General features: G+C 34.6%; 1 protein-coding gene across 1 annotated transcript; it reads left to right on the forward strand.

The window, feature by feature from the left end:
* The first annotated feature begins 1,664 nt into the window (after nucleotides 1-1,664).
* Nucleotides 1,665-3,088, forward strand: LOC148176489 (odorant receptor 10-like). The gene is made up of 5 exons (XM_088035116.1): nucleotides 1,665-2,239; nucleotides 2,293-2,392; nucleotides 2,440-2,538; nucleotides 2,581-2,736; nucleotides 3,029-3,088. The coding sequence occupies exons 1-5, from the start codon at nucleotides 1,665-1,667 to the stop codon at nucleotides 3,086-3,088; spliced, it is 990 nt and encodes a 329-aa protein (XP_087891242.1).
* The last annotated feature ends 7,770 nt before the right edge of the window (nucleotides 3,089-10,858 follow it).

Below are 10,858 nucleotides of genomic sequence, written 5' to 3' on the forward strand. Positions count from 1 at the left end.
TTAGATGAAACATGAACATTGTGTGTAAAAAATTAACTGGACAGCAAAGACTGATTTTTCTTTCCTTTTTGATGGATTGTTCCAAAATCTTAAATTAATGTCCATACAAAGGAGTTTGCTACTTGTTTTATCTTTGGAATAATTATAAAATGTAAAATTTTTTATTCAAGGCGTTGGTGTCCATTTGAAACCAAAATATTTAGAAGCCAGAGTGGCTAAGTCTAGTAAAAACCAACAACTCTGAACAGTTTCATATGCCAATTTTCTACAAGCAAGAACTAGATTTTTTTTGAGTTAGCACAGAAGAACTTACTTCATTCTAATGCCACTGTCTTTATTTCAATACAAAATTCGAATTTTTTTAAGTTTGTTACCCAGTGTTTTCTTGAAGCCATGCCAAAGTCGAAAAAAATAATCCGAATTGTACACTTTGATTTTAGCGATTGAATAGAGAATAGATAGTATTTCCAGAAAAAAAATCTACGTTCAGTTTATTACTAGTAGAACTAGTGAGGTTTGAAATTAAATTGAGAATGTGACTGGGCAAGAGAATAAGTAATAAATTGTTACCAACAAAATAAAAGAAAATATATAATTCAAATCTTTGCAATAGAATGATATTATCAGCCTCAACGTCGTGGTTACCACTTCGATCATCTTGTATAGCATCTTTTTCAAAATTATTTATTAAAACCTCACAACAACGGCTCAAAACAAGAATATATCTTAAACTTTTGGAGGATCTGCTGTGGATTAAAACGGTGTCAAAAGGTAGCCAAATGGGGCAATTCGATGGCTTGGCACTTCTACTTGCGAGCGGTTAGCTTTCTGATCAAAAACATTGGTAACTTCCTTATTACAGCTTGTGATCACTTGGGAAGGTGAGGCTCATTATAGATTACACGTAAATTGGTAATATGGTATTAAATTTTGTTTTGTTTTTGTTTTGTTTAAATGGCTCTTGGTTTTTCGATTTTAATTCAATGTTTAGCCGATTTTAAGTAACTACTGTAATCAATTGTCATAAATGACAATTAGAAGTGCGCCTATGATTTAAAGTGAAATCTATGCTAGACAATTTTGTCGTACACATTTCGTTATCGTCAATAGTACATTACGATACTTAAATTTATTAATCAATTAATAAAATTACCTTAACATATTGTGCCAGATTCCAAAAGTCTTAAAATTTTCGAAAAACTTTATATATTCACTTCTCCACAAACGAAATAAAAAGTTTCATTCAACAGAACTATAATTAAAAGCGTAGCTCCCAAAAAACAATTAAAACAACCACCCCTTTAAATAATTCACACATTTTTAAAAGCCACCCTTCGATTTCAACCCCTTCATTAAAAATAATAAATACCTCCACGTTCCACTAAATAAAAATTCTTCGTTTTCCATAAACAACAGCACCACCATAATTAATTACATCATTAATTAGTATCTAATGAATAATAAAAAACCGGAAAATTATACCCCTCAACAAGTCGATAAAAGTGATAGCATCTCCGTTTTTTCTCATTCGTGCAACTGTCATGGAAAAATTCAACTACAATCTCACTTTTAAACAAAACTTGCTCTTCTTAAAGTTGTTGGGGTTGTGGCCCTCAACTTCTTGTTGTTACAAACTCTACACTTTCTTTGTCACGGTCTTCATCATGGGTGTGTACAACTGTTTCCGCGTCATCAACATCTTCTTCGTTTATAACGACTTAAAGGTGTTAACAGCAACCATTTACTTAACAGTCTCAGAAGTGGCAGTTTCTATCAAAAGCTGCATTTTTATCAAAAATATCAAAACTATCAACGGTTTGATAGAGACGCTAAACTGCGAGGTTTTCCAACCGAAGAACGAAAAACAGAAGAAGTTGGTTGAAGAAAGGATGAAGACGTGGACAGTGGCGTACAGGTTGTTTTGGGGGCTGGTAGTTACGTGTTTGTCTATGTGGACTGTTTCGCCGTTAATGGTGAAAACCAGAGAGTTACCAGTGCCTGCGTGGTATCCTTACGATGCCACAAAGTCGCCGTTGTACGAAATTACCTATTTTTACCAGGTGGTCAGTATTTGGGTTCTGGCAACGGCGAATATGAACATGGACTCGTTCATTGCGGCTTTAATGACGTTTATTACCTCTCAGTGTGATATTTTATGTGACGATTTGAGTCAGTTGGAAGAGAGAGACTACCAGAACAAGTTGATTCAGAGAATTGTCCACCACAAGAAGATTTTGAGGTAAGAAAAACTCTCTTTTTGTGTTATAGGAGTATAAAAGTGGAGTTTTGTAGATTCGCTCAGGAGAGCAACGTTTCGTACAACTTTATAGTGCTAACTCAGTTCTTCACCAGCTCTTTGGTGTTGGCTCTGAGCATGTTTCTACTGACGCTGGTGAGTTCTCTTTTTGGTACTTTTTGAGTTTTGTCTTTTTTTTTGAGGTGGAGCCGATGGAGAGCGTTCCTCTGCTAAACTACGTCTTTGGAATGGCTCTACAAATTTTCCTCTACTGTTGGTTTGGAAACGAGGTCGAACTTAAGGTGAGTTTTTGCTTGTTTAGACACAACTAATTAGAGTTTTAGAGTAATGAGATCCCATATTGTGCCTTTGGGTCGCAATGGACCTCAGTACCAATAGAAGCCAAGAAGAATTTAGTCATTTTTATAATGAGGGCACAGAAACCTATTCGGATGTCGGCTGTGGGTCTGTTTTCGCTCTCATTGACCACTTTTACTACAGTAAGTGGAAGGTTCAAGAGTGTGACGACTTACAAAGTGCCAAATTTAAAATTAAAAATTTCGAGCAAGCGGCATTGATAGTACGATAACCAATCAACGACAGATTAAAAATGGAAGTAGCTAATAGTATAAGAGTTTTCTAAATACGAGAGTATTTTAAAAATTTGCGCCTTATGTGACGTCACAACTGTTGTACCATATTGTGATGAACTAGGAAAATTAAAAGAGTGTTAGAATCACGTTTATACCAAATTTCAAAGCTTAATTTTCTACTAAATGTAGTTTGTTTCAGATTTTGAGGTCTTCTTGGTCTTACTTTGCGGTGCTGCGTCAAGTCAACGCAAAAAATTAACATCACATTTTGTTTGTTAGTTTCGTGTTGCTGAAATCGTTAATTTTTGTGCTCATTTAAGGTGCATTTGTATATTATTATAGTCCATCTGCCTCAATATATGTATTTATACTTTTTAGATTATCTTGACTATCTAAAACAAGTAGAATTTTAGATTTACTTGTACTCTTGAAGATCCTTTTTGTTCATTTGCTCAATGGTTTTATTATCTTGGTAGAAAAAGAAGACAGATTAGTGATAAATTTTCATGCTACCAATAAAAACTTGGGTTCTTTCGTAAATTTGTATTTTTCAAAATAGATATTTACGAAACAAGTAACGTTATTAGGGTTTTTACATTACGAGGAAATATGTTTGAAAAACGAATGCGATAGCACGAGTTTTTTAAAGTTTCCGAGTAATGTAAAACCTCATAACGTTACGTGTCTCGTAACACATTTTATTTTATCCTCAAAACTCAAAAAAGGCAAAAAATTATATAAAAATTGTTTGTAAATACTTCAGTCGGCCTTGTGTAAAGTAGTATCCATGACACTCATTGTTTGTTTATTCGAAAAAAAAAATCCAATATGAGTGTCAGTAACAGCAGTAAATTGAGCATTAAAGAAAAAGCTGATGCAGCCTGCTTAAAATTGATAACCAACGAGTTTGTAGACAGATATAAAAAAGAACTGGATATATCTAAACAGTGGCAGCAAACCAACAGAGCAACAGGAATTACCGAACATGTAATGTTGGCCTATGTTTGGAAACTGGTAAGTTTTTCTGTGCTAATTATTCAGAAGATGCTTAATTGAAGACTTTTTTTAGTCAGGAAAGTTCAAACCGTCTTCTGTGGACAAAAATCTCCATGTTGACAAAAATGTTGCTCTCCCATGAAAATGTGGACATTTCTTCCTTTGAAGTGAAATCGTTCAAAATACTCACTAAAGCTATATCTCGTATATTCACACGCGAAGAGATCAATACATTTTTGAAAGATGCCCCCGAAGACTATTTGGCTGTAAAAGTAGCTGTAATTTTTTGAATTCTTGGACGTTGCAGGCGAGAAGAACTTGACAACGTTAGTGTTAGTAATGCTGTTGACTCAGAATTGTGACAAATAAAAAAGCAGTGTTGTAAAGTTTTTTTTTACGTTACTAGTGTTGTTAAATGAGCCTTAACGCAATTCGTTGCTAACGTGTTATTGTTACTATTACAATTGAGGATAAAATAAAAAAAATATGTGTCTATTTCGAGCGCAAATTCACATTGCTGATTTCGTGTCTCTCTCAATTGGCATACAATAATTAGTAAATTAAGGAAATTGTATGTTTAAAAAAATCATATTATAAAGCAAGTTGAAGAATAGCCTATATTCTTGCACAAGTTTTGGGCAAAGCGAGTGCTGAAATCGGGCTTTGCAATGAGTTTTCGATACTATTTTCTGTATTACAGCGTGCATTTCGACAGCATCTATGTTGACATTTTCAACCAATTTGATAGATTTTTTTTTTGTTTGACATCGAAAATCGTGCTTCTCATTGCAGCAGTCTAGGCCAGTCAACAAGAACATCGGGTATACGTGAAAAATAAACAAAATTCCAAAAGTTTTGAAATTTTCGTCAAATGTGTATTAAGTAAGAAGAATGATAAATCTCAATTTGCAGCATCGTAGGAGGTCCGGAAGTTACTTAAAAAAATTGAAACGCGTTATTTTCTTTAACTATGCGAAAAAAACCACCCATTATTGGGCGAAAGAAACGAAAAATTGAAATAGGTAATTTATGTTACTGAGGTGAGTAAATATGTATTGTTGTTTTTGTTGCACTCTCGTAACGAGCGACACCGCTTGTAAATTCGTTAAAAATTTAATGTTTATTGTGATATAACAATGTTCCGGAGCTCATAGGAAGCTGCAAATTTGAGAATGTGTTTGTAATTGAATTCTTGTCATTTGCAACTTGTTAGCAAAACTTTTGGAATTTTGTTCGGCTATTTCGATCGAAAATTGTTAATATCGAATGCAATGCTGCAAATTTACGTCAATATCCAAAGCCACTTTAAGCACAATTTAACAAATTTGCAAAACTTTTGCAATTTTTTTCTCTGAGTTATTAAAAGAAACATTAATTTTTACTAAATCATCAAGTTCCGGATGTCAAAAATAGCTGCAAATTTAATACAAGATACAAAAAGAATACTGTTTTTCATTGTATTAAGTTTGCAAGACTTTTGTAATTTTGTTCGCATAGTTAAAGAAAATAACGCGTTTCAATTTTTTTAAGTAACTTCCGGACCTCCTACGATGCTGCAAATTGAGATTTATCATTCTTCTTACTTAATACATATTTGATGAAAATTTCAAAACTTTTGGAATTTTGTTTATTTTTCACGTATACCCGATGTTCTTGTTGACTGGCCTAATAATAGAGGATGATAAAAGTAGGGGTACCAACTGCAGTGAATGCCGCCATCGGTAGCACAACCAGTTTTTCGAACCAAAACACAAATCCTCCCTAGAAATATAAAAAAGTCAGTATTTAAAAACGTCTTAGTTTTTACTAATCCTTTGAAGACCGCATCTATTATGGGTATCATAAAGAAAATGTTGTAATTTTCTTTCGAGGGTATGCATAATGAAATTACAAGAAGAAGACCACATCCAAGAGAACTCACTATGTACCCATTCATCCAAAGGACAAACTTCTGAATCTCGCGTTGGTGTTTTGGTTGTGCTTCGTTAATTTTCCAAACTGCAGCGTTCGGTAAATGTTTTATGGTAATGCTTTCGGTAAGTGGTTGAAACAAAGCACAGACAAGCATCTATGGAATAAACACTCTAAAAGCATAAGGTTGATTTTCGACACAACTTACATAGATATTTAACGTAAATATGGTGCTGTATTGAACAAAATAGTCCAACCCAAATTTTTTTAGAAAGAGAATTGGGGATTGTATTGTCACAAACATAGCAGTTGCCAAGACCGTTGTAAAAAACAGACACTTAAAAAATTGTGTATGGTAAAAATCCACTATTAAGAACTCACACAACTTCATGAAATTAGTATCTAAAAATTAAGATTAGCAATTATTTGATTGAGAGAAGTAAAATACCTTCCATAGTCGTATGAACTGCGGAACCAACTATCATGGGTCAATATTGTTTGTAATCGAGTCAGCCTTGCAAATTAATTTGTTGCTATGTCTTTGATAGATTTGTACTGACAGCTGTCAAATAGTTGTCAACTGCAATGCCAAAAGTCGACAAATAGCGAATCAACGTTGAAAGTGTTTTTCCATTCTGTGTCTAACACCTTTCAGAATTTCTTTTGAAACCTCTTTTGCCGCTATTTTCACAGTTTCGATTACCAACATTCAATGTCAGATCGCGCAGTTGTCAGAATTGTTGATAGACATACGGATTAATTTTCATGGATGACTGGATTACAAACAATATTGATCATACTGAAGAGAATTGTAGCTGCTTCCTTTAAGTTTTTGACGTCATCAAAAATGGGTTGTGTTATCTATGATGCCCTAACTTGTGACCCTTTGAAATCCTGGTCACGGCACCAAATGAAGAGAATTGTAGCTGCTTCCTTTAAGTTTTTGACGTCATCAAAAATGGATTGTGTTATCTATGATGCCCTAACTTGTGACCCTTTGAAATCCTGGTCACGGCACCAAATGAAGAGAATTGAAATGCTCTCCTTGGACGATGATGTTGGTGTGGTTTATGATGAGGTGGTTTATGGTAAACGATGATATAACGTTGGTTGAAATGATGGTTGAAATGGACCCAAATTGTACGTTGTGTTTTTTGCTCAGAAAGAAAGAAAAGAAATATTTAGAATCAAATTCTAAATCATTTATGTTGTGTAACCCCAAATTCAGTGAGGCCGCAGTTTACAAGACGAATGAAACACAAAGAAATTCTTTCAATTATTGTTTATTAACAAAATCAAATCAAAATGATTTGAGTTTTGGCCGTCAATTATTTGAATTGTTTCAAATCAAACGCTTTGTCGGAGACACCACTCTGTCGCAATTCTTAGAAAATTTGGAACGGTTCGGAACTTAAGAGTTTTGGATTATAGCTCATTTAGCCCTTTTTTTTTCTCGTTCTGCGTGTGTTTTCAGTCGCAATCGCCTTCTCTGGAATATCAGAGCATCGTGTGACTTGCAATGTTCAATCCTCAAAGTATATGAAGTTAAATTAAAACTTTGAAAAAAAAATAGAATTTGGTTTGGTCTCGAATGGAATTAAATCTGCAAATGGATTTGCATGAGACTCAAACAGAATCGGACTTCGAAAGTCAAAATTAGATTAAATTAAATTAATCACGTGTACAGTCGTGGAAAATGGCCGTGTCAGAAAGACACTTGAACTTGATTATTAATTAGAATCCAAATAGAATAAATTTGAAATTGTACTACAATAGAGTTTTGGAAAGTTTCGCATTTTGTGGATGTGCAAAGGAGTTACAGCTTTCGCGTAACATTAAGGTACTGATTATTGGGATGTTCAGTTTTTCGCCTGGCAAAGCGACACGGTGTGGCGGCGGCAATAAGCGGCGGCCAGTAGCGGCAGTCTGAGGCGGCCAGTGGCGGCAATCAGAGGCGGCTAAAGAGTAAACGGTTGGCCAGAAGGTACGTAAGGCGGCAATCAGAGGCTCGGACCTGTACGCTCACAACTGTGCAAAACCTTTTAGTGCCATTAGGTTTAGGTGTTGTTTGATTCAGGATCAAAATGCACAAAATAAAGTTGCAGTCAAATATTTTGACTATGAATGCGTTTTAACATGGAGACGATCGGACTTGCTAAGCAGCGCTGATTAGTCCGGTCTCAATTAATGCATCTAGAATTGCACCTTGGTGACAAGTTCTAGGAAAAATTGTCTTTGATTGGAATTACATGGTAATCGATTAATTCTCTCTATTGTAGTTGGTCAGAAGTCAATAGAATCGAGTAAAATTGACGAGCAAGCTCAAGCCAAACGCCTTAGCGTACGATTGTTTGACAAATCAAAATATTCATAGCGTCAGATGCATTGTTAGAAAAAGGCTAGAATCGAAATTCTTGTGAACGCTAGAATAGAATCTGATCATTTATTATTGATCGCCTCGCACTCAGAAGGAGCATAAAATGGAGGGAATCAATGAAAATGAGACAAGAAAAATTAGTCTCAGAATAAATTTTGATTGTTGAATCAAAAAAAACACAGAACTCATAGTTCTGACGACTGCACAAAAATTGTGAAATTAAAATGATTGTGTTAATTAATCTATGAATTAATTAACGAGTATTAGAACATCACACTGCAAGTACAAAATGGCGCCGAATATTCGTGGCGTCATCATCTCGAGCTGGCGGTACTCGTAAGATAATGCATGTTCTCCTAGCTAATGAATTTCCCGAAGGCTTCACGCTAATTGACTCAATCTTTCGCGTAGGCTTCACCCTAGCTAATTTATTTAACTTTCCCGAAGGCTTCACCCTAACTAAGGTTTTGTGATCGCTTCGAGGTTTTAGCAAATCTATTGTTTTATAGCTTCGAAGGCTTCACCCTATCTAACGAATTATATTCGCGTTGGCTTCACCCTAACTGATTACTTCATTTCGTTATCGCTTTAAATGGGAGACCCCAAATCAGGTAAAATCTCATCCTCGCGATAAGATTTATAAACAAACAAAAATGAAAAGGAAGTGTGATCAAACTTACGTGGCAAATTGCACAAACACTTCACAAATAAGAAATCGAATGAATCGAATCGTGTAGAAGAATCAGAATTCGAATCGTGAAAAGGAACCAACATCGAATTCAGAATCCCGAGTTAGAATCCGAATCGAATGACCCGAAATAGCAAACAGAATCGAATCGAAATGCCCTTTTAAAAGCTCGGTCGTACCCGACGCTATCTTTCGACCAATCAGCACTACCCTTCCAAAGGGGACGCTGTTCCCTATTGGCTGTTCAAGTTCTCCCGAATTTACTTATGTGTTGTTGGTGTCTCTTTCAAATTGTTCGATTGATTTTTGATTGATTGACAATGATCGACCAATGCTCAAAAATTACAAAAAAAAAAAAAAGGTTTAAACTTAATTAGATCTTCTCCGAGTACCACAATGGCAACACGATCAATCTGTGGTTTATGAATTAACATTTCAACTCAGATCTCCCTGCTTATCTAATTAAATTAATTACAAAGAATTTGTGACATCAATTGAGGTACGGTCGTACCAAACGAAACAATTTGTCGCGAACCTGTAATAAGAAAGATACATCCTGCAGCAATGGAGCTTTCGAAGCATTCGACGAGAATTAATTACTAATTAATTAATTAGTAATCGCACTACACTGATGCAATTTATGTCACGCTTAGTACTCTTTTGTTTCCATGCTGTTTTCCTACTGGTTTCAATGCAAGCACTATTAGAACTACTAGAATAAACGATTAAATAATTAATTTAATTAATTAATCGCCAATCCGAAGGAAGAGAAGGTCATGCTACGCTCTACATGCAAGTAGTTCTTCTACGACTCCAATTGCTTTACATGTCTTTGAAAACTTAAATCATTTAGTTTGCTTATTTCAATTAACGCGTCATCGAAGCGCGATTGAATGGAAAGTTACCACATCTGGCTGGACGCAAAGAGCGTCTTCCAGTTCTACCTGCTCCCGGAAGGGACAAGAGGAATGCAGGCCAAAACAAAAAGGTTCGGACAGCGTCTCCAGATGGGAAACACGTGTTAACTGCAACACTTGTCGCGGTGACAAAAATGTACAGTTTTAACAAAATTATGTCCGAAAAAATTCCGTTCGCGATCGCAAAGTCGTACCATTACAATACGATATTTTCTTTCATCAATATCAATATTTATTGATTGAAACAATTACTCGCGCTTTGGAGAAATAATATTTTCTACATAATATAGAATACGAAAGACGATTGCTCATTAGTTCATCAGTTATTCTAACGCATATTTATGAAATAAATACATAAAAACTACGCGTAGGTAAAGTAACCTTAAACCATTATACAAGGTGTTTATAAATGTTTCTAGCATCAATGGGTAGCTCTGTAATTCCTGCTGTGCACTATTTTGCCGCTTTGTTTTCATAGTGAATATAACTATCTTGAAAATTATGTATAATGTTACTTACGTCCATGACGTTTCAGTTAGTTTTGTGTTTAAGTTTTTGATTTTTAGGTTTTAAACCACAAGTAGAACCGTTTATTTCTCAAAATTTACTTTGCTCCATGTTTGAGGTTAACTGAAAATGTCAGTTAAAAAATCGAAATCCATATTTGTAATGAGCGGCAAATTTATTTGACATTTCATAGCCACCTTTGATGCTAGAAACATTTATAAACCCCTTGTACCTATAAGGCTATGTTGCACTAATAGAAATTTTGACTATTAATTATCATCTTTTTTGTACGCGTATCGGCAAGCGCGTGTCACATCAATAAATCATGGTTTGTCTGAACTTACCAGAACCGGCTTTAAAATATTTTAGTAATCATCAAATTAAGGTTTATCTGGTAAGTTACGTCTACGCAGTGCTCAATTTACCAACATCGTACCTGTACTTTCTTCCTGAATTTAGAAAATTTCTGTTTATGTGAGGACGAATCAAACAACAGTTTGTAATTTATTTATTTATTTATTTATTATATTCTTTAAAGAATAACAATAGGAATATGTATAAAATAATCTCTTTATACAAGTTTTAGAAAACTGAAATTTAGAATATATACTGTCCTTGTAGTTATCTACAAAT

The sequence above is a fragment of the Gnatocerus cornutus genome, chromosome 4 (assembly GCF_029298725.1).
Source record: "Gnatocerus cornutus isolate USDA-ARS CGAHR chromosome 4, icGnaCorn1.1, whole genome shotgun sequence".
In the NCBI taxonomy this organism is placed as follows: domain Eukaryota; kingdom Metazoa; phylum Arthropoda; class Insecta; order Coleoptera; family Tenebrionidae; genus Gnatocerus; species Gnatocerus cornutus.

Coding starts and splice junctions, on each gene's coding strand:
- LOC148176489 (XM_088035116.1), top strand. CDS start 1,665: ATGGGTGTGTACAACTGTTTCCGCGTCATCAACATCTTCTTCGTTTAT. Junction 2,539..2,580: donor GAAACGAGGTCGAACTTAAG/GTGAGTTTTTGC, acceptor TTAGAGTTTTAG/AGTAATGAGATCCCATATTG. Junction 2,737..3,028: donor CATTGACCACTTTTACTACA/GTAAGTGGAAGG, acceptor AGTTTGTTTCAG/ATTTTGAGGTCTTCTTGGTC.